General features: G+C 54.2%; 1 protein-coding gene across 1 annotated transcript in view; it reads left to right on the top strand.

Moving 5' to 3' along the window:
* Positions 1 to 21,893, top strand: part of CUL9 (cullin 9) — a 36,773-nt gene extending 14,880 nt beyond the window's left edge. Inside the window, exons 7-42 of the mRNA XM_080341005.1 lie at positions 2,159 to 2,349; positions 2,834 to 3,218; positions 3,428 to 3,629; positions 3,913 to 4,120; positions 4,223 to 4,416; positions 4,559 to 4,776; positions 4,916 to 5,150; positions 5,551 to 5,656; positions 5,978 to 6,205; positions 6,369 to 6,459; positions 6,548 to 6,719; positions 6,932 to 7,037; positions 7,405 to 7,500; positions 7,582 to 7,757; positions 7,976 to 8,109; positions 8,189 to 8,365; positions 8,623 to 8,738; positions 9,230 to 9,412; positions 9,742 to 9,899; positions 10,232 to 10,442; positions 10,534 to 10,699; positions 10,813 to 10,958; positions 11,118 to 11,235; positions 11,641 to 11,837; positions 11,918 to 12,177; positions 12,255 to 12,618; positions 12,923 to 13,063; positions 17,074 to 17,238; positions 17,328 to 17,491; positions 18,398 to 18,491; positions 18,710 to 18,784; positions 19,273 to 19,383; positions 20,422 to 20,539; positions 20,888 to 21,021; positions 21,214 to 21,305; positions 21,689 to 21,893. Of these exons, the coding sequence (XP_080197131.1) occupies positions 2,159 to 2,349; positions 2,834 to 3,218; positions 3,428 to 3,629; positions 3,913 to 4,120; positions 4,223 to 4,416; positions 4,559 to 4,776; positions 4,916 to 5,150; positions 5,551 to 5,656; positions 5,978 to 6,205; positions 6,369 to 6,459; positions 6,548 to 6,719; positions 6,932 to 7,037; positions 7,405 to 7,500; positions 7,582 to 7,757; positions 7,976 to 8,109; positions 8,189 to 8,365; positions 8,623 to 8,738; positions 9,230 to 9,412; positions 9,742 to 9,899; positions 10,232 to 10,442; positions 10,534 to 10,699; positions 10,813 to 10,958; positions 11,118 to 11,235; positions 11,641 to 11,837; positions 11,918 to 12,177; positions 12,255 to 12,618; positions 12,923 to 13,063; positions 17,074 to 17,238; positions 17,328 to 17,491; positions 18,398 to 18,491; positions 18,710 to 18,784; positions 19,273 to 19,383; positions 20,422 to 20,539; positions 20,888 to 21,021; positions 21,214 to 21,305; positions 21,689 to 21,887 (6,131 nt within the window). The 3' untranslated portion in view covers positions 21,888 to 21,893. The remainder of the gene's footprint in view (positions 1 to 2,158; positions 2,350 to 2,833; positions 3,219 to 3,427; positions 3,630 to 3,912; positions 4,121 to 4,222; positions 4,417 to 4,558; positions 4,777 to 4,915; positions 5,151 to 5,550; positions 5,657 to 5,977; positions 6,206 to 6,368; positions 6,460 to 6,547; positions 6,720 to 6,931; positions 7,038 to 7,404; positions 7,501 to 7,581; positions 7,758 to 7,975; positions 8,110 to 8,188; positions 8,366 to 8,622; positions 8,739 to 9,229; positions 9,413 to 9,741; positions 9,900 to 10,231; positions 10,443 to 10,533; positions 10,700 to 10,812; positions 10,959 to 11,117; positions 11,236 to 11,640; positions 11,838 to 11,917; positions 12,178 to 12,254; positions 12,619 to 12,922; positions 13,064 to 17,073; positions 17,239 to 17,327; positions 17,492 to 18,397; positions 18,492 to 18,709; positions 18,785 to 19,272; positions 19,384 to 20,421; positions 20,540 to 20,887; positions 21,022 to 21,213; positions 21,306 to 21,688) is intronic.
* Positions 21,894 to 21,929: the final 36 nt, after the last annotated feature.

The following is a 21,929-nucleotide window of genomic DNA, read 5'->3' as shown; positions in this document are numbered from 1 at the left end:
CTGAACAAACCCAAAAAGAATGTAGGATCTCTCTGAGATGAAGCTGCTTTAGGCACACTCAGATCCCCTTAAATAAATCATGTGGATTTTTAAAAGCATTAACATGCCAACAATTTGTTTAACTTCATACCGCTCAGTTTTGGGCAAGGTGAGCAGTAAATGTACTGTTTTCATAAGACATCTGCAGAACCTCCTAGAATCCTTTGACATTGCCCTTGTACTGGGAGAAGATAAAAGGGAAAACCCAGACTTCAGGTACCCCTTTCTAGTTCGGCATCTGATGTGACTCTGGCCATGGAAAACTGTCTTTTATCATGCCTGTGATCTTGTAGGAGTAATTTGGACTTAACTGCTGCAAGAGACAGAATGTGCATGAGATCAGCAGCTAATTAGCCACTTCAAAATATTCTTATTGCCAGTTGAAAAGATGGCTTCTTTAATGGCTCCCGTCTCTTGTAACTAAAGACTTAACTGCACAACAGTTTGAAGTGGCTAAGTTAAAACATATTGGTTAGACTTTGCCTTTTTTCTTTATCTCTGATTTTGGCAGAAGCATAGGCTCTGTTTCACTTCCGTGTAAAACTCTTTCCAGTCATGATATCCCACATAGAAACTGAATTGAAAAAGTAGATGCTTTCTGGCTGCTCCAGATGCTTTCTACACTTGTCAGCTGGATAAATTAGCTCACACGGACTGACTGTTGGTTATCAGATGTGTATGTAGTTGCTCTTGGCACGCTTGGGCATTTTGTAGTGAGTTTGTCCCTTTTTTGTTGAGTCTTGAGGTGGTGAATGTCACCCACATTGCACTGGCAGAGAGAACTGCAAGTTGTTGCGTGGCAGATATCGGCAAGTGTTCGTTGAGCTCTTATTTCTAAATTACCTAGGGAATATCTAACCTACGTAATGGATGTTATTTCCCTCTCTTAATTTTGAATGCATTAGCTAAAAGGAGTGTGATAACTGTGCAGACTTGTTTTGCTTTTGCCTGTAAGTATTTGCCCTATTAGCAGGGAGGAGGCATTTGGAAAAGAGAGAAGCTCATAGCAGAATTAGCTTCCAATCTATTGACTTGGTTAGCATCTTGGACGTGAGCCAGCAATGTGCACTTGCAGCCCAGAAGTGCGATCGCATCTTGGGCTGCATCAAAAGGAGTGTGACCAGGGTGGATTGAGGGACATGATTCTGCCCCTCTGCTCTGCTCTGCTCTACTCTGCTCTGGTGAGACCCCACCTGGAGTCCTGCATCCAGGTCTGGAGCCCTCAGTACAGGAAACACATGGACCTGTTGGAGAGGGGCCAGAGGAGGCCACAAAAATGATCAGAGGGCTGGAACAGCTCTGCTGTGAGGACAGGCTGAGAGAGTTGGGGTTGTTCAGCCTGGAGAAGAGAAGGCTCCAGGGAGACCTTATTGTAGCCTTTGAGTACTGAAAATGGGTCTATAAGAAAGATGGAGACAGGCTTTTTAGCAGGGCCTGTTGTGATAGGACAAGGGGTCATGCTTTTAAACTAATGGAGGGGAGATTCAGGTTAGACATGAGTAAGAAATTTTTTTATAGCAAGGGTGGTGAAACAGTGCACAGGTTGTCCAGAGAGGTGGTAGATGCTCCATCCCTGGAGACATTCAAGGCCAGGGTGGATGGGGCTCTGAGCAACCTGATCTGTGTCCCTGCTCATAGCAGGGGGATTGGACTAGATGAGCTTTGAACGTCTCTTCCAATCTATCCTATAATTCTGTCTTGGGCCAGCTCTGTTTCTCCTTCTGCAGCTGCGTGCTGGCAGTGTGGATTCTGCAGGTGGTGGGTGTCCCAGTGCATTGCCCTGGCTGCTCCAGGCACTGTGGGAACAGGCTGGGGGACCAGTGAACTAGAGGTGCCCATTTTGAGCTTGTGCTTTTAACGTTATACAGCCCAAAGAGGTTCAAGCGAAGATGTTTATCCCCATCTCTACAGCTTCTCTAGGGTCTCCTCCCAGATTGTTCCCACTCTCTCACTGCCTTCCTGTCACCTCCCTTTACCATAGCGGGCTGTGGGACAGTGGGAGTCTCTTCTGCCCAGATGTTCCGCATGAGCTCTTTCCCTGGGGAGCACGGGGTGTGCAGCAAAGGATGGGGAAGTTGGCAGGGCTGTCACTGCCCGTCCTTACTCTGCTTTCCTGCAGTTGCGCAGCCACTTTTCTGCAAGCCCTTTGGGGGGCTGTACTCCCTGCCATACCTGGGGGAGCAGCCATCCAAGGCTTCAGAGGTCCTGAGCCGTGCTGAGTGGTGGGAGCTGCTCTTCTTCGTGAAGAAGCTGGAAGCACAAGGGCAGAAGGAGATCACCCGTCTCATCCAGCAGGACCAGGGGGAGCAGGTGTGGGGCAGAGCCTGCAGTGGGCAAATGGGAGGGAGGGAGGAAGAGAGTGAAGTGACTGATCCCAAAGGATGAGACAACAAGCATGAGCAGTGCAGGGACAGCCTGAATGGGGCAGAAATGGGACTGAAATGGGTAAGTGGGGGATGGTGGATGTGTGGGGAGCTGGGCACAGCAAAGGGGTGAAGGAGAGATGAGAGAAAATGCAGTCTCCCGTGACCCTGGAAGAGGAGAGTGTCCAGGGAGGTTTGGGTAGGTGAGGCAAGCCTATGGGGTCATTCTGCTGTTTGCGGTTGAGTGGTGAGTGCAGGTGGGAGGTCTGGGCTGGTGGCCGTTGGGTTGGGGACAGCCAGGGGAGGGTGGCACTGGGGAGTGGCCCTGGAGTCCCCTGGTGGTGCAGCCTTTCTGTCCGTTTTGGCACTGGCTGTCAGGAGGGGCATGGGGTAGTGAGTGCCTGATGGTGAACTTGACCTCATCTGTCCAGCTGTTGGAGGTGGATGAAGAAGCCCTGATCCAGCTATCAGTACCTGTGGAGCTGGCCCAGAAGGTGCTGCAGGTCTTGGAGAAGAAGTGCCAGGGCAGCATCCAGCATGACCTGCGTGGGTCCCACATCTACACCAAATACTTCCTTGGTAGGAGGGCTGAGCAGGATGCCAGGGTGAGCACTGCAGTGTCCTCGGAGGGTGCTGGCTGCAGGAGCACTGACCCTGAAATCACAATGGCCAAGGCAGCGAAGGAAGAGCTTTCTGCATCCGCAGTGCCACCTCATGCCCTTGCTGCGGTGGCTAAGTCGGATTCCCAGCTGTTTAATGAGCTCCTTGAGAGGGAAGGGCTGTTCTTCCCAGAGGTGCCAGAGGAGCAGATCAGAGGTAATGGCCTGCGATGCACTGGGGCACCCACATGGAGCTGGAGGTGGCTCATTGCCGTAGCGGAGGAAGGCTCTGGGCAGGGCACCTGGCGGTTGCCCGGGGAGGGGGGAGCTCGTGGGTGCTGGGTCTGTGAGTGCTCAGTGCTACGGGAGGTACTGGGGCGTCACTGCTGCCCTGATGTGCCCATGTCTCTGCCTCCCTCCCGCCAGTGCTGGACAGCTCTGATGAGGCAAGTGAGAGGGGCTCGCTGGCCAAGATGGCAGCCGTGGTGGATGTGATCCAGAGCAGCAGCTCAGAGCTGGGACTGTGCTTAGCCGGGCTCAAGCACATCATGAAGATCCTGGAGGAGGAGCCTGAGCCCGAGCCGCGAGTCAGCAAAGTCCAGGGTGGGCTGGGCACCAGGAGTGTTGGGTGAGCCATGGTGTGCTGCACACTCATCGTGCTGGTTGGGGAGGGCTGTGTTGGCAGGATGGGGGCCAAAGCTGGAGGTGGGAGCGCAGATGGTGGCAGTGGGAGTGTGAAGGCAAGAGTGGTGGATCTTGTGTCCTTTTGTTCCAGGCAGTGTGATTCCTGGGGCTGACCCAGCTGCGGTAGAGCCATGTGGGCAGGGTGAAGGTGGCTGGCAGTGCCCGGGGTGCTGTTGTGCCAGCAGCAGTGCCAGGCAGCTGCTCCTGAGGCATCCTTTCTTGTGCAGGGAGAAGGTGGTGAAGGCGGTGGTGGAGCTGCTGAGCACTGAGGTGGCAGAGAAGGCCCTGGTGGCGGTGACGCTGCGGCTGCTGGCCATGCTGATGCTGAAATACGACTGGCGCATGGCATTTGCCACGGAGGGTGGTGTGTGGGCCGTGCTGGCAGGCATGCAGCAGCACGCCTCTTCTGCCCTGGTGCAGCAGGCCGGCCTGGCGGTGAGTGTGGCAGAGGGTATGCTGGAGGCGGGCAGGAGTGGCACTGGCTTGCCAGGTGTGGCGAAGATGCCCACTGCCCTCCTGATTGCTTGGACCTTGCAGGCCCTGAAGGTGCTGGTGGGAGCTGTGGCTGACAAGCCAGAAGGCACCAGTGGGAAGGTCTTGCCCCTGAACCAGGCTGACATGCAGATGATGCGAGAGATCTTTGCCAGCATTGGCTCTGCTTCCAGCGAGGGCTCGGCAAGCCTGCTGAGTGCCATCCCTGCTGCCATGAGCACCATGCAGAGGGTGCCAGGGTAGGGGCAGAGCGAGGGCAGTGGGTGGGGGCGGGGGGACCCTCTGTGTTGAGAGTCAGGCAAGGCAGGCAGGTGGCTTGTGGATGCAGGGGAGGCTCTGTTCTTGGGGGAGGAAGGCACCTGCATGGCTCTGTCCCTGCAGGGGCTCCTCAGGCGTGCAGAATGGGTTGCTGGTGGTGAACATACTGATTGACGGCCACCGGGGCCTGGCAGAGCAGCTGGTGAGCTGTGACCTCCACACGGTGCTGCAGAGCTGCTGGTGGGACAGGCAGAGCACTGGCTGCCCTCAGGCCATGCTGGCCCTCAGCACCATCAACCGCCTGGCAGAGCACCGGCTACCTCTGCGCCTGGAGATGGCAGGTACCATGCACCCAAAGCCTCACTGTGCCCCGACCCCGGGACGCAGCGGGCACGGCTTGCCTCACCTGTGGGGCAGAGCACCCCATGGCATGGCTCCAGTGAGTGCCTGGGCCAGGCCTGTATGTCCCTGTCCTGGCAGGCAGAGAGGTGCCACTGGGCCTGGGGGACGTGCAGACACTGCTGGGCAGCCTGGGGGACAACAGCACCTTGTCCAAGGAGGTGGTGGTGGTCCTGGAGCGGCAGCTCTGTGCCGAAGGCCCCGTCCCTTCTGGTGAGGCAGCCCGGCTGCTGCAGGACCACGGGTGCTTCAGGCTGCTGCTGCGCAGCTTGAAGCTGCTGGGGACAGAGAAGGCCATGAGCCTGAGCATCCTCAGGTGGGTCCCTGAGCATCCTTGGGGGGTCTGGGTCCTCCGCAGCAGGTGTGAGTGCTCGTGGTGATGTTTGCAGGACATAGCACATTTGTCGGTGTTGATGGGGCTGTTCAACTTTTGACTGTGGGCCAGGGTAGGAGCACTCCAGCACATCCACAGGTGCTGATTGGGGTGTCCCAGGGCACGGGGCCACGTGGGACAGAGCAGCACATGCCTGGATGCTGTTTGGGCCATGCCAGGGCAGTGCAGCAGATGCCTGGGTACTGGTGTGGTGTCCGAGATGCCTGGGGAGCCTTGGCTCTCGGTCCATGTGGAGTGCAGGCATTGTCAGTGGGGTAGGGAGCAGGGCTCCCCCTGGCACTGCTGTCTGTGCCCCAGCTTGAGTTGGCCCCCTGTCACTCAGGATCCTGAACAAGTTCCTGGAGGGTTACCAGGAGGATGTGCTGCCCTGGCACGAGTGTGTGGAGCCCTGTTTGTTCTCCCTGAGTGCGCACAGCAGTGATGGGGAGGTAAGGAGGCTGCGGGACTCCCGGCGGGCAGGGACAGCTTTGGTGGCTGTGCTGTGCGTTGGCTGGGCCCAGTGTTGGTGAAGCAGGTCCCTGCCTGCTGGGGTCCAGTGTGTCATAGCTAACGCACTAGGAGAGGGAGGCAGTGGCCATCCTGGCCATAGCCACATCCTCGTGGCCAGTGTGCCCAGTGCTATGCCCGACTGGGCTCTGGCGAGCCCCGCTGCAGTGTCAGGGTGGGGGGGATGGAGCCCTGCAGCACCCGCTGCTGGGGCTGGAGGGCTCCTGGTGCCAGCCTGGCCACTCATGGCTGCCGCTCAGCAGGTGGTGCAGGAGGTTGTGGGCTTCCTGCACCGCCTGGCCAGTGCCAGCAAGGACTGTGCTGCGGTGATGTGCCATGCGGGCTCTCGTGAGGCTCTGGCCAAAGCCCTGGACAAGCACCGCACAGCCCCGTCACTGGCACCAGCCCTGCTCGACCTGGTGACCGACTGTGAGAAGTACAGCAGCCTCTGCAGGAAGCTGACAACCAGCATCTTGGCTGGCTGCATCCAGGTAGGCCTGGGAAGGCCTGGCTGCACTGGGCCTCTGGGTCTTGCGGCATCCAGCTGTCCCTGGCACTGAGGGGCAGCCGTCTGCTCCCCGCCTGCCACAGCCCTATGGTGGGCAAGGGGAGGAGGACCCAGGGCCCCTGGTAAGAGCCTTACCCATCCCATAGCTGGTGCTGGGGCAGATAGAGGAGCACCGCCGGAGCCAGCAGCCCATCAGCATCCCCTTCTTTGACGTCTTTCTGCGCAACCTGTGCCAAGGTGACTGACAGCAGGGAGTGGGATCTGGAGCCCTGTGCCTGGTATGTGCTGGCCAGGCGGCTGGAGGCTCCATGTGCTCTCCCCACAGGCTCCAGCGTGGAGGCGAAGGAGGACAAGTGCTGGGAGAAGGTGCAGGTGTCCTCCAACCCCCACCGGGCCAGCAAGCTGACAGACAGGAACCCCAAGACCTACTGGGAGTCAAATGGCAGCACCGGCTCCCACTTCATCACTGTGCACATGCAGTGTGGGGTGCTGGTCAGGTGAGGCTGGCCTAGTGGGGCTGGGAGGCCTTGGGGCCAGGAGGGCCAGCAGCTGTACAAGGAGGAGAGGGCTTTGGAGGCTCTGTGTGAGCCCTGCCCCAGTGGTCCCCATCCTGGGGGCTGCTGGATGTGGGCAGTGGTGTGTGGGGCTGGCAGGGGCCAGGGCAGGGAGGTGGGGACAGCTTGGCAGCACCAAGTTTGCTGTGCTGCAGGGAGATGAGCATGCTGGTGGCCAGCGAGGACTCCAGCTACATGCCGGCCCGTGTCGTGGTGCTGGGGGGTGACAGCCCAACCACCATCAGAACCGAGCTGAACACAGTGAGTTTGGCACAGGCTGCTCTGGCCATGGGGCCCCACGGGAGCAGTGGGCTGGTCCTTGCTGTGCCCTGTGAAGGTGTTGCCCTGGCCATGGGGCCCATAGGGAGGTGGGGCCAGCAGGAGCTGCTGTGGGAGCCTTCTCCTGGCTGTAGGCAATGGGAGCTGGAGACCTGGGCAGGGGCAGCCCTGCAGCCCAGCCTGCGCTGGGGCTGTGAGCCATGAATGGGGCCCTGCCGGGGGTGCCCTTTGGCTGTGTCGGGGCTGCTGGGGGACACACCTCATGGCCGTAATGTGGGGTGACTGGGGAGCACGCAGGGTGGCTGGAGTTCGCTGCCTGGTGTGCTGAGAGCTCACTGTCTGCCTGCAGGTGACCATCCTGCCTTCAGACAGCAGAGTGGTCCTGCTGGAGAACATGACCCGCTTCTGGCCCGTCATCCAGATCCGAGTGAAGCGGTGCCAGCAGGTAGGGGAGCAGAGGCCAGGAACTGGCAGTGTAGGGTGTCGGGGACAGGCTGGAGGAGCTAAGGGTCACACTTTCCTGTAGGGCGGCATTGACACACGTGTGCGTGGCATCGAGGTGCTGGGTCCCAAGCCCACGTTCTGGCCAGTCTTCAGGGAGCAGCTGTGCTGGCGAACGTTCCTCTCCTACACTGTTCAGGCTCATGCCTGGTGCCAGGAGATCTGCCGGGACCGGGGACGACTACTGCAGCTCTTTGGCAGGTGAGTTGTCTCCAGACTGTGTCATCATGTCCCCAGCATCCCAGGGCCTGGGGGGATGGTGGTGGCAGCCCGCAAGGGGACTGTAGGGCCGGGAGAGGAGCAGCCGGGTGTCCCAGCTGGACAGGGAGGGACTCTGGCTTCTCCTGGCCACCAGCAGTCCCAGAGGGCCGGGGCCACCTTGCAGTCCGCCACTGTGTGCTGCCCAGCTGCTGTTGCAGGCTGAACCAGGCTCTGCGGCATGAGCAGGGCTTTGCCGACCACTTCCTTCCTGACGATGAGGCAGCCCAGGCCTTGGGCAGGACGTGCTGGGAGGCCCTGGTGAGCCCCTTGGTGGAGAGCATCACTAGCCCAGGTACCCTGTGCTCTCCCGGGCCCATCCACACTGTGCCTCAGGCTGAGGCACCCCGCTCTGAGTCTGGTTGGCCTCGCAGACCCCAAAGGCATCAGCGCCCTGGCCTGGCTGCTGAGGGAGTACCTGGAGAGTGTGGAGCTGCCCCGCCGTGCGACCAGCCGCAGTGCTGTCTTTGGTTCCCGTGTGCGGCGCCTGACCCAGCTCCTGGTGCATGTGGACCCCAGCAGCACAGAGCCAGAGAAGGCGAGAGCAGCTGGTGAGTGAGGGGCTGCCCTCCCATGGAGCTGGGGGATGGTGGTCCCGAGTGCCGGGCTGTGGCTGTGGGGATCTGCCTGGGAGCTCTAAGGAGGGTCCTGTGGCTCTTGAGCTGGGGAAGAATGGTGGCTGTGCCCCCACCGCGGCCATGCCTCCCCGGCATCTCCTCTGCCCCTTGGGGAGAGGGGAAGGCTGCTGTGGTTGCTGTGTGGAGCCTGTGCACAGAGCCACACTGAGCCCAGGGCTGTCCCTTGGCAGGCGGGCAGGAGAGGAAGAACAAGGAGGTGCCAGCCAGGGCTGCGAAGGCAGCGGTGGAGAGATCGAGCAACCTGTGGGGCATCTCACAGTGCTGGCGTGGTGTGGTGCAGCAGCAGGTAGAGCTTGGACAGCCAGTTGGGAGGCCAGAAAGGGCACGTGGGACTGTGTGCCGGGCAGGTGTTGTGGAGAGCGGGGCCTGGTGGTGCCCTGGGATAGTGGGGGTGGTGTGGGGCTGTACCTGGCCTCTGCAGGGCCTGGGGGGGCATGGGGACAGCCCTGCTGCACTTGCCACCCCAGCAGGGCTCAGTCATCAGCCTGGCCCTTGTGCCCGGGCTGGGAGATGGGTCCAGCATTGGGTGACTTATTCCTGCTGGGTGGCTGCTGCACTTCTGTCCTGCCCCTGCAGCCTCTGCTGAGCCCTCGGGCTCTGCTCCCTCCTCACCCCAAGTGCTTAGCAGCCCCTGACAGCACCAGGGCCTCCAGTTGGCCTCCGGCCGGGACCCAGGCAGCTGGTGTCGGCAGAGCAAGGCTGGGGCTGTGGAGGTTCCCGCAGGGCACAGGTGCTTCCCACTGTGGGGCTCACCCCTGTCGTGCTGCCTCCCCGCAGGTGCAGGGGTTCCTGGAGGTGGCAGGGCAGGCACCAGACCTCGTGGAGCGATACTGCGGGCTGTACCAGCGCCTGCGTGGGGCCACAGAGGAGCTCTTTGGGCAGCAGGCCGCCTTCATGCTGGCCCTGGGCCAGGGCTTTGCGGGGGCTTTGCTGCAACTCTCCTTCCTCGCCACCCTGCACGTGAGTCAAGGGAGCGTGGCACCAGTGCCGGGCCCCGGTGTCACCAGCCCCTGGCACTGGCTGGGAGGCTGCCCTGGCCCACAGCCTTGGGTGAGCTCCGGGTGGGAGGTGTCTTAGCCCCCCAGTCAGGTCATGGAACCGAGTCCTGTGGTGGCCCTGGATGGTACCCAGCTGTGAGTGCTTGTGTGCTGTCCTGGGCTGGTGCCTGCACACCCTTGACCCCTGCCCAAGAGCCCCAGGGTTTCCTGGCTGTTCCCCCCAGGGACTTTTCCCCAGCCTGGCCTTGGCCCCCAGTGAGCCCCCTCTGCACCAGCCCTGTTCCTCTGCAGGTGAGCGAGCAGTTTGCCCGCTACCTGGACAGGCAGATCCAGGAGCTGCAGGGGGCTGCAGGCAGCATGGGGCCATCGCAGCAGCTGCAGCAGATCCTGGAGCCCTTTGTTGTCTTCAGTGGCCTGGAGCTTGCTCACACCTTCGAGCACTTCTACCGGTGAGGGTGCCATGTCTCCACAGCACCAGAGGGCTGGTGTGGCGTGGCGAGGGAGGCGCAGGTGGCACTGGGGCTGTGGCTGAGCCTGGGCTGGTGTGGCTGTGATGCTCCCGCTTGCTTTTCCCATCTCTGGTGTGGGGAGGGGAAAGGCTGTGAGGGCCTGTGGGCGCTGCCAGGCTGTGGAGGCACATTCCCTGCTGTTGACAAGGAAGGGAGACGGGTGCTGCCTAGCCTGGCACAGAGAGGGCTGAGGCCATCTCTGTCTGCTGGTGGGTGGCTGGTGGCCACAGGGCTCGAGCTGGCTCCTGACCTGACCCTGTGGCTTGTGGCAGGCACTACCTGGGGGACCGGCTCCTGGCGCAAGGGCTGTCTTGGCTGGAAGGAGCTGTCGTGGAGCAGATTGGGCTGTGCTTCCCAGGCCGCTTCCCCCAGGAGATGCTGAGGAACTTGGCCGAGTCAGAGGAGCTCCAGCAGCAGTTTTACCTCTTCCGGCTGCAGGAGCAGGACAAGTGGCTGGTGGAGCTGGACACGGGCCTGGACGAGGTGAGTGTGCTGGTGGGGTGGGGAGAGCAGGAGGCTGCCCACGTTCCTCACAGGGATCCTGGGGCCTGTGCTGAGCTGCCCTCATGTCCAGGTGCTGGGGACAGCCTCAGTGGCAGATGTGCCGGAGGTGAAGGTGCTGGCCCTGTCCCCACGCTGCTGGCCTGTGTCCCCGTTCTGCTACATGGATGAACCTGGGAGGTTTTTCTCAGCCGCTCTGAGGTCCCCCCTGGATGAGTTTGCTGCCTTCTGCAGGCGGAGTGAGTGTGGCGGCCGTGGGTGTGCGGGGGGTCTCGTGGTGCCCAGCCTCCCCCTCAGCAGCACAGCCAGCAGCAGCAGCAGTGCTGGGAAGTGCTGATGCCATCTCTGGCAGGCCAGAGCCAGCTGGGCTGGGAGTGCTCAAAGCCTCGGCGGCTGCAGTGGACATGGCTGGGCCACGCTGAGCTGCAGTTTGGAAACTGCGTCCTCCACGTGTCCACCCTGCAGATGTACATCCTGTTGTGCTTCAACAGTGCTGAGGTAGGAGCTGGTGCTGCAGTGGGTGCTGGAGCACAGCAGGGTTGTGCCCTCCCTTCTGGTGGGGCCTGCAGGGGTGTTTGGGGCAGAGGCCCCCTTTGTTTGGTGGGGCCTGTGGATGGTGGGGCTTGGCCGGCCATTCCTTTCCACACCCTCCTGCAGGAGGTGGCTGTGGAGGCCCTGCTGCAGGCCACCGGGCTCCCTGCTGAGCTGCTGCACCATGCGCTGACACCGCTGACCCACGGCGAGGGCGTCCTGGTGCGGAGCTGCACGCCAGGAGGTGGGTGTGGGGCTGGGCGCCCCTGGGGTTGCTGGGGTGACCGTACCTGAGCTTGTAGGGAAAGCGAGTGGGCTGGGGTGGGTCTGTGGGTGTTTGGGGTGCAGGTCTGTCTTTCAAGTTGGAGGCTGGGGGTGGTGTGTGGGGCTGGTCTTGCGGCCATGCGTGGGGTGTGTATCAGCATGGGTGGATGGGTCTTGGGTCTGTGTGCAGGGTTGGGGACCAGGGCCAGGGGTGGTGGATGTCACTGTTGCTTGGGGCCACATGTGGGGAACAGAGATGGGGCCGACACCTGTGAAGGCCGCAGCAGGAGGCCCAGGGCTGGGTCCAGCAGCCCCACGTGTGTCCTGGGGCTCCTTCAGGGCCCAGCTCAGGGCCTGGCTGACCCGGGCTGGGTGCTGGCTCCAGGTGTGCTGCAGGTGAACCAGGCAGCCCTGGCCTCTGCCTCTGGCCGCCACCTGAGGCTGCTGCCCCAGCAGAGGTACCTGCGGGTGGAGAGGGCTGATGTCAGCGCCCTGGAAAGGAAGAGGAATGTCCTCTGCTGCCTCATCACCCGCATCCTCAAGGTGGAGAAGCAGCTCCACATTGACAACCTGGTGTTTAGGGTATGGAGGGATTGAGGAGGAGAGGGGGTTTTCCTGGGTGCTGCACTGCATTGCAGTGTGGGGCTCCCTTGCTGCTGTAGGTGATTGATGCCTGTCAGAGGGGCGAGTTGTGTCCAGGGCTGCAGTTTCTGAGCTTCTGCTGCCACAGCGTGGACGTGCTGTCCTGTGTCCTGCACTTACTGAACCAGGGCTATCTCCGGCGCCAGGAGGAGAGGCCTCATGTCTTGGAATACATCTCTGCTGAACCCACAACACCTCTTGGGGGCCAGGCACAGATGGTTTTTCAGAGCAGGCCACCAGAGGCATCTCTGGATGATGATGACACAGACTGCCTGTATCGGTAGGGATGCATGTCACCAGATGTGGAGGTGTGTGCATGTCTACCCTGTAGGGACGTAACACATTTCTCCATGTCAGGTTGAATCCTGGGATAGACAGGTTGGAAGAGTTTCTCATGGCAATGCTGCAGGTGCCAATGGGGCACACACTTAGTCCAGAGGAGGCGAAGGTGCTCATGAACCAGACAGTACAGCAGGTCCAGGATACTCTGAGCATCCCAAGTGATGTTGCTCGGCACCTCCTCATGCACTGCAGGTGGAATGTGGATTTCCTGATCCAGTGCTATATGGAGAACCCTGAGACCCTGCTCATCTCCTCGGGGCTGCAAGTGCAGGATGCCCAGCCCCCCCCAAGCCCAGGAACCCACTGCCCAGTCTGTGTGAACCAGCTGTGTCCTACTGAGAAGCCACCAACCCTCTGCTGCATGCACTACTGCTGCAAGGTGAAGGTCCTGGCGTCTTTGGCTCCTGTATTTTGGTAGGGAATTGCTGCTGCCTAGTTGGTGGCAGTTGATTTGCTGTGGTGAAGCTGTTTTCAGGTGATTTTCACAGATCACACACATTCTTTTTCCTTAGCTCCATTGTTTATTGTGATCCTTCAGATCCAAAGGTTCCCACCTTTGTGCTTTTGATTATTTATCCATGGTTTGTGGTGGTTTTGTGCACCCTCTGCTGGGTAGGGTGGGCTTCCAGGGTGGCATGACCCAGATGGTGCAGCTCCTGTTCTCTCCTCTTCTGCCTTCACAGCCCTGTTGGAGTGAGTATCTTGCGACTCGCATTGAACAGAACATGATTGTCAGCTGCACCTGTCCCATATCTGAGTGCCGTGCACAGCCAACTGCAGCTTTCATTTGTTCCATCATTTCCTCCGAGGAGATTATAGCCAAGGTGAAATAGGAGGGATGGTTACTGGGTGTCCAAGCTCTATTTCATTTTGGTCAGCACTAGCAGATAATCTTGGCTCTAAGATTACTAAGACTGACAGTGTGATAATTGAGGCAGACCAGATTTCTGACCAGTGGTGTCTGTTGTCTCTGATCGTGGTCAATACCAGCTATTCAGGTACTGACAATGATCAGTTGCAGCCAATTTGAACAAGTTGCCCTGATGTGCCCACTGAAATATTACGTTGCCCTTTTTGCTCAGTAGGGAGCAAACATACATAACATCAGGAAAAGAGCACAGCGGTATTTCATTTAAATGTGTCTCCAGCAAACAACATTTCAGGTGCATCCTTAGTTGAGGACCAGGTGGGAACTATGATAGCAGCTCATGCATGACAAGTGTCCTCTGCTGGTGTGCTGGAAGCAATTGTAAAATCTAGGACAAATGAAGAGGAAACCTTTAAGCACTTTCATTTTATTGCTGCCTCAACGACCCAAACATCCTTTCTCTTCTATCAGCCTCTGGCTTTGAGCACTCCACGTTTTTGTGAAGATGACAGAAGTCACCACATCAGACTTAATCGTTGCTCTAATTAAGTCCGTGTGGATCTACATACATCTCTAAACTGGACTTCCTGAGCTCTCCCCACCTTAGATCTCAGTCAGCAGGGGGGAAGCAGGAGCTACTTGTTCTGAGGCAGAAGCTACTTTTTCTCCCTATTATTTCAGTTTTGAGTTATTACTTAGAGCTGAATGCACCTCCCCCCCCGCCCTCACCTAATGGCAGTGCTGTGGCTGTTGCATGACTGACTATTTTTGTTAATTGCTGAGCAGAACAAGTGTCTCATCTGTTTTCCACTGCTCTGTTGTTTGACAGGTCTCCACCAGCAATTGCTTCTCCAAAAATATTCTCCTCCTCTTCCAGCTTGTTACTGTTATTATGATCCCATGTGAATAGTCATAATGAAAAATTAATAGTAGTCATAAAGACTGCTCCATCTTATAATTTTTCTTTAACCTTGCAAACTGGCAAACAAAATGGGCAAGGCTACAGAAGAGCATTTCCTTCGATGTATCTTTTGTATCTTGTTTTCTATAAGAAGTGCTTGGAGAATTAGTTCACGTAGCTGGGCAGTTAGTTTTTACTGGCTTTGCAAATCCTATAGTCACACCTGTCTGAGAGCAGGATTTAATATCCTGTTGCTATGGCCATTTTATAAAAAAAAATTATTGCAGGTCAATGTGAATAGGAGTCAATTTTAACAAGTTGCTCTGATGCTCTCACTGAAATGTTATGTATTCCTCTTTTTGCTCAGTAAGTGGTATAGCTGGAGTGCTAAGGCCTCCTGCATAGTCGCACATATAGTCATAGAATAATTTAGGTTGCAATAATCTGTGGGGATCTCTGATCCAACCCTGTGCTCAAAATAGTCAGATTCTTGTGTGAAGATCTAACACGGCAGTTAAAACACACTGCTCCAGGTGCAGTTTTCTCTGCATCTTACGTGGTAAGATTCTCCTCTGCTGCCTTCTCCCCAGGCTGAACAAACGCAGCTCGCTCAGCCTCCCCTCCTATGTTCTGTGGTCCAGCCTTTGTCTATCGTGATGGCCCGTGGATGACATTTTCTCTAGTCTGTTAAGGTCTTTCTTTGACTTGGGAGCCCAAACTCTTCACAGTATCCAAGTGTCAGCAGTGCCAAATAGCTGTGAGAAATCTCTTGCCTGCTGACTGCACTCTTGCTAATACATTTGAGTTTAAACTTTCATACTTGTTTTTCTACAAAACATAAACCCTAGCATATTTCTGAAAGAGGTTTTCTCTCAACCTGGTTCCTTGAGAGTCTGTTCTTCAGAGCTGGCCTTCCATTCTGCCTTCAGGGATTCTTTGCTGGGAATCATGCTATGGGCTCCATACCTGGATTAACTCTAGCACGCGCAAAGGTTCCTCTCAAGATCTGTTGGTCAGTGTCATGTGATACTTGGCAGCTTCCTGATTGTACCTGGCTAGTTTTCTTCCCAAACCTTCATTGAACACTTGCTCACTCTCCTTTTAGACTTCCTAAGAGCAGCTGTTTCTCTTATGGTTTCAGTAGGAATCCTAGATCTACTTCAGCAGTTGCATCGCTGTCTCCTCCTCACCAAGAAAACAGGATAGAGTGAAACTCCTGATGTGAAATTCAGCCTCTGTGAAGGCTGTGATTTGTTGTTGTCTGCTGACTTCAGTACCCATTTATCTCTCTGGGTACTGGTGTCTGGGCAGAAATGATCACAACGCCTATCAACGGGATGACAACAGACACAGATGTTGACTCTCTGAGAAGAATGAAGTGGCTTTGTTGAGACTTAGCCCCCACCAGGCATTTTGCCATGACACTGGCTGACATCCTTGCAGCCAGTCAGTGCCTACTCTCTGGTTTAGGTTGCCTGGGGGAGAGAATGAACAAGAGAGAGAAATGAATGTGAGCCCTGTCTGAGCCCTTCAGTGCTCAGGGCTTGTACCTTTTATCTCTAGTGCTTGTTGTGATCTGTATTGTCATTTCTGTGTCTGGTGGCTATAGAGCAGCTTTCCAAGTACGCAAAAATATCTGTAGGAGGTCTATGAAAATGATAGGATTTCTCCTGAACTTCCTCTAGCTTTGTGTATGTTTGTAGTCCTTACACTGTAGTATTATAACTCAGCACAGAAAACTAAGCTACAATGTGCAGTATAGTTGCATCCTTGGGTGCCTACCCGAGCAGTCCCTTATTGATAACCAATTTGCCTTTTCCTCTGCAATAACATTTACAGGCTGTGGGCAAAGTGAGTCTCCTTCCCCTTTGCACAACATGTAACTAAGCAAAAGCCTGCTGAGGAATTTAGAAAAAGTTTAAAAGAGCACCTGGCAGCTTTCTATGGTGAGATGATTGGCCTTGTGGATGAGGGAAGATGTTATCTCAGCTTCACTAAGGCTTTCTATAATACACCATCATCCACAACATCCTCATAGAAAAAAACTGATGAGGTAGAAGCTGTATGAGTGGACAGTGAGGTGGCCTGCTGGACTCAAAGGGTTATGGTCAATGGCAGAAAGCTCAGCTGGAGGGCAGTTGTCAGTGGTATAACCCAGAGGTTGACACTAAGATTAACATTGTTTAATATCTTCATTGATGAACTGGATGATGGGACCAAAAGGAAAAAAAAAAGGATCATGGTGAAGAACAAGTTGAACATAAGCCAGCAAGTATACCCTTGTGGCTAAGAAGGTCCACTAGCCTCTTAGGTTGAATTAGGAAGAGTGCTGGCAGCAGGCTGAGGAAGGTGATCCTTCCCCTCTACCTAGTGTTGGTACTGGAGTACTATGTCTATTTCTGGGCTCACCAGTACAAGACAGACATGGACATATTGAGGAGAATCCAGCAAAAGGCCACAAAGATGATTCAGGTTTTGGAACACCTCTAGGAGAAGCTGAGAGAGCTGGGTTTGTTCAGCCTGGAGAAGAGAAGCCTCAGGGTTGGATCTTATCAACATGTGTAAACACACAAAAGGTATTAAGGGGCCAGATTCTTCTTAGTGATATCCAGTGAAAGGATGAGAGGCAGGAGGCACTAGCTGAAATACAAGGAATTCCATTTAAATGTAAGAACTTTTTTTTTTTTTTTAACAGTATGGGTAATGGGACATTGCAACAGGTTGGGCAGAGAGGCTTGTAATTTCTATCCTTGGTTATACTCAGAATCCAACTGGACATGGTCCTGAGCAACCCTGCTTTGAGCTGGAGGAGTTGGACTAGTTTTTATCTCCAGATGTGCCTTCCAACTTCAGCTGTTCTGTGATTATATGAAACAACCTCCAGATATAACATGAGGGGTGTGGAATTTACACAAAGGGGATGAAAAGGTAAACTAACTTAGTGCCGTTTTGTTGTGAGCAGTTGTTCAGTCAGATGTAGAGCCCAGAGGAAACAGACCCCAGTTGTAAGGCTTAACCATGCAGCTTCTGTGCCTTAAATCTCCTTCCTGGTTTCTTTATTACAGTATGAAAAAGCCCTCCTCAGAGGCTATGTTGAATGTTGCTCCAACCTGACATGGTGCACCAACCCTCAGGGCTGTGATCAGATCCTCCTCAAGGATGGACTTGGTTATGGGGCAGCCTGTTCCAAGTGCTCCTGGATATCCTGCTTCAACTGCAGCTTTCCAGAGGTGAGGCTGAGCTGTATCACAGGGAATAGTGTCTTGGGTTTGGCACATACTGTTTGGCTTTTGTGTGGTTGACTGGTTCTCTCTTTCAGGCCCATTATCCTGCCAGCTGCAGCCATATGTCTCAGTGGGTGGATGACGATGGGTATTATGAGGGAATGACAAGTGAAGCCCAAAGCAAACATCTGGCTAAGCTCATTTCAAAGCATTGCCCAAGCTGCCAGGCTCAGATAGAGAAAAATGAGGGGTGCCTGCAGTGAGTATCCATTTTTGTTTGCTACTGGAGACAGGAAAGGGCGAAGATATACAGTTAGGTCCATTGTGCCTTTTTCTAATTTTTTTTTTGGCTGTGGAGTAAGAGTTATAGCAGGTCAGTTTTATAGTTTGAGGGGAATGAGTGATTGCTTTTAATTCCTAGTAAAAGCAAAATGTTCCCCAGCATTCAGAGTTAAATCTGTTGATCGCTCTGTAGCAGAACTCAATTGCATTTTGCAGTACCTTTTTATAGCATATACTTCTCTGCACTCAGAATCAGCTGTAGACATACAGAGGTACAGGTTAGGGAAGTGGATATCTCAGCACCGTTTTTTCTTTCAAGCTCACCTATACCTGTAACTTCAAGCAATTTTATTTTAATTGCCTCTTTTGAATTGGCTTGGATCTCTGGCAGCTTTTTACATGATAGGGGAGTTACCTCTAGCCTTGAAGACAGGGCTGAGGAGTCACCATTTGTTTCTTGCATTGGCACAGCCCTTAGTGCCCGGCTGTGATTTGTCCCCACAAGTTGTGTGTGGCCCTAGGGCTGTGCAGTGCCTTTCTGCTCTGTGCAGTGCTGCATTACTGGTGCAAGAGGTGAGGTACTCATGTGGATCTTGCTTCAAAATGTGGAATGCTTAGTTTACTCTAGAAGTACTTGGTAAGTTGGGAACATAAGATTGTGCTGCCAGGTTACCCAGCTCATTTTTGGAGACACAATGAGTGGTTTTAAGCATCATCTGCTTCCAGCAAAGGCTTTAAAAAAAATACATGCAGGGAAATGCATAGTACTGAGTGGATGGCAGTGACTGGGTTGTACGCTCCAGCCCTGTGATGTCAGGGAGCACTGGGAGGAACTGTCTGCAAGTGACTGAGTGATTCCCCTTGTTCTTCTCCTACCATGCAGTATGACGTGTGCGAAGTGTAATCATGGCTTCTGTTGGCGTTGCCTCAAGCCCTGGAGGCCGACTCATAAGGATTATTACAACTGCTCTGCTGTGGTGAGTGGTTTGCTATATCCCAGCGGTTCCTGCTTGTGTTCAGGTGCACCTGGCCTATCAGAGGCTAAGGATCTCCACTTGTGTCCTTTACTCTGGACTTTGTGCACTTGCCATTAATATTGGTAGTATTGTCAAGGTCTGTATGTGTGGTAGCCTTTTCCAGGCAACTCTGGTACTTGAGGGAAATCGCTACCGGTTACTTCTACCTTTCCTTTCAGGTGAGCAAAGCAGCTTGGCAGGAGAAGCGTTTTCAGGATTACAATGAGAGATGCATCTTTCATCATCATGCAAGGGTAAGGCCTCCTCTTTCCTTTGCAGATGCTGACTCTGTTCCCTTAGCCCTGGTGAGCAGGACAGCTTCTGTTGTCTATCACTGTATGTCACCTGAAGCTAAGAAGCAGGCTTCAGATCCAGGTGGAGATGCCTAGTCATTTCACACTTGCTCTGATGTTACAGATAGTTCTTAACCTGCTTTCTTCTACTACATCTGTTGTTGAAATTGAACATCTCACTTGTGGTGTTCACATGCTCGAGCTGATGCGATACTTGGAAGCAATGGTGACTGAAGGCTCTTCCTAGAGCTGAGATACTATAAAAGGTTGAAGAGATGGCACAGTAGAGATGTCATAGTTGGGTACAGTAAATGCTCTCCTGCTGCCTACATCTTCTGGAATAGCACTTCAAGATGCTTGGCAATTATCTGTGTTGAAATTATTTTTTTTTTATTTTGTGGAGCTTGACATTGTCTTTTTTTTTTTTTTCTCTCTTGTGGTTATTGCAGGAATTTGCCGTGAATCTGAGGAACAGGGTTTCTTCTGTCAGTGTGATGCCAAAAATTAGGACTTTGACCTTTGTTCTTCATGCCTGCAAAATGCTCGAACAGGCACGGAAGGTAAGGCTGGATAACTTGCTAAGGTTTAGGCTTAATTCTGTCAGTGTGCTTTATGCCATTCTTAAAATTAGGAGATGGCAGCCGTGCTCTATTCCAAACAAGGGGAGACAGAATAAGCGTGAGGGGAGGAATAGCATCAGGGCAGAGGAGGAGGTCATGTCTGCCTTTCCCTGCTCTCACTTTGAGTTGGGCTCTGTGTTCCTCACAGTCAGGTCATAGGATTTGGAGCTTAGCCTAAGTTGACACCATGGAATTAGTACAAGGGTCTGTATTTAGGGTTTTCATATACTGGATTTGGTCCATTCCAATTTGCCTTTGCAGTATTGCCTTTGCAATATATGCCTTGTTTGTGCTGTCAGGCTTGATTCTGAGAGAGGCATGTAGAACAAGGGTGTCTGATCCTATTTTATCTTTTCCATATGGTAGCGCCTGTGTTTGGCAGGACACATGTCACTGTTGCTTTCTTCTGCTGGCTTTTCTGGCCCATTTCTTTAAATGGAAACCATGGTCTTGCTTCCTGCTGGGTGCCTGGATGGCTTTAGGGGTCATTCATTCACAATAGGAGTTTCTCACTTGTTGAAAGGCCTTTGTCATGGGCTCTTGGTGCATGCACCATGCCTGCTTCCATTTGGGCTCAGTTCTCTCAGTTCATCGCCACTTGAGTTCAGCCTGGGCTGCCTGGCAGAGTGTAGATACTGTGTGCTGGTTGTTTTGACTCTCCGCCTGCTGATCAGTCATACTTGCATTTACAGTCTGTGTTCTTGTGCTGGTTTGCAGGTGGGAATAACGGGTTATTTCAGACTTCAGTACAAAATGATTACACATTCATTTCCAATCCTATGAGTAGCTCTGGGTACCCCAGCACTGCTTTCAGTTGGCATGACGGTTCACTGGGCTATTGCCACAGACCCAGAAGCACTGCCAGGCTTCTCTCAGCCACTGATACATAATGAAGACTAGAAGGGTTTGATGCTACTCTATTCTTGCCCACTCTGAAGCTGAAGGAGGATGCTTACGGCATGATCTGTACTTTTCCAGGTGCTGGCCTACTCCTGTGTGTACAGCTACTATAACCAGGACACTGAAAGCATGGATATTGTGGAACAGCAAACTGAGAGCCTGGAGCTGCACACTAATGCTCTGCAGATCCTTCTAGGTAAGCCCCACAGCCTGTCTGAAGTAGAGAGTAATGTTCCCAGCTGTCTGGTTCAAAGGGTGGCAGCTTTGTAGTGGGGCAATAGCGTACACACCAGCATACAGCTGGTCTCTCTTACTTCTCCCAGCCCATTTTGCCTTCTTGATGTAATTTCTGGGAAATCCACTGAAGCAGTTGGGCTGCCAGTGGAGATTGATGCAGTAAGGAGCAACACGTTCCTTTCTGAAAGAGGGAATGTACATGCACAGGAGACCTAAGTAGCTGTAACTGGCTTCATAATCAAAGCCAAGGGACTCAATCTCTGGTTAAGAGTGTGGGAAACAGTATGACTTTGGCCTTGAATTGTAGAGGAAACCCTGCTGCAGCACCAGGACCTGGATTCTTCTCTTCAGCTTCTGAAAGCAGAGCATTTCAGTGCTGGTTTGGAGTTGGTACACCAGATCAAGCAGCGCCTGTTTGCAGTTCTCTGGCAGTCCACACAGGTGAAGTCTACATACCTGTTCGTGCCTTGTCTTGCTCTGGTCTAGTTTGATCTTGGGCAAACGTAGAAAGGGGGTTGATCAGGTGAGAGGATAGACTCTCAGTGCTGTGTGTATGTGGGGAGGGGGTCTGCAGCACTAAGTAAGCCCCAGCTCACATATTGTCTCTCTTCTGGCTGTTCTTCATGCTAGCAGGATTTCCGTGTTGGGCTCCAGACTTTGGCTGATCCTGGTCAGAGAAACATGAAACTCTCCAATGTGTCTCCTTCAGCCTCTGCCTGTGTAGGGTGAGTTTTCTTAGTGGGATAACAAGGAAAGGTGGGTGAGTGCAGACAAAAAGTAGGTGACCAGAGTTTTCTCCTGTGCTTGCTGACATACAAAAGAGTTAATTACAGATACCGATTACTTGCATCCTGTGTTGTGGTTTGAGGTAACTATGTGACATAGTAGTGAAGACCAGAAAACCTCTTCTCTGACACAGCCCTGTGCTGCATGCATGGATAAGGCCATTTAATCACCTTCTCCTAGGTGCACCTGCACAGCTGCTGTGACCCTGAGGCATGGCTTTGGGTGGGGATACTGAGGTGATAGTAGTATGGAGGATGAGGGTGGTGTGGGGCTGGGTTGTGGTTGCTGCTTACAGCCAGGGCTCTGCTCTCCCCCTCAATAGGCCAAAACATACCATCTCGTGTGACTCCCCCAACCCAGATGAAGGTGGAAAAGAATCCCAAGATGAGGAGCATGAACCACAGTGGCAGGAAGACTATGATGAAGATGATGACCTTGATGAAGACAACTTTCTGTTTGATGATGAGTCAGATAACCTTGATTGTGACTCCTACTTTGATGATGATGATGCCTATGACTAGAAGTGGGCTGTCACCCAGCCCACCAGCCTGGACCTCTGCCTC

This window comes from Nesoenas mayeri (genome assembly GCF_963082525.1).
Source record: "Nesoenas mayeri genome assembly, chromosome: 3".
NCBI lineage: Eukaryota > Metazoa > Chordata > Aves > Columbiformes > Columbidae > Nesoenas > Nesoenas mayeri.
The sequence above is the reverse complement of the archived record's forward strand: the minus strand, read 5'-3'. Positions and strand labels throughout refer to the sequence as shown.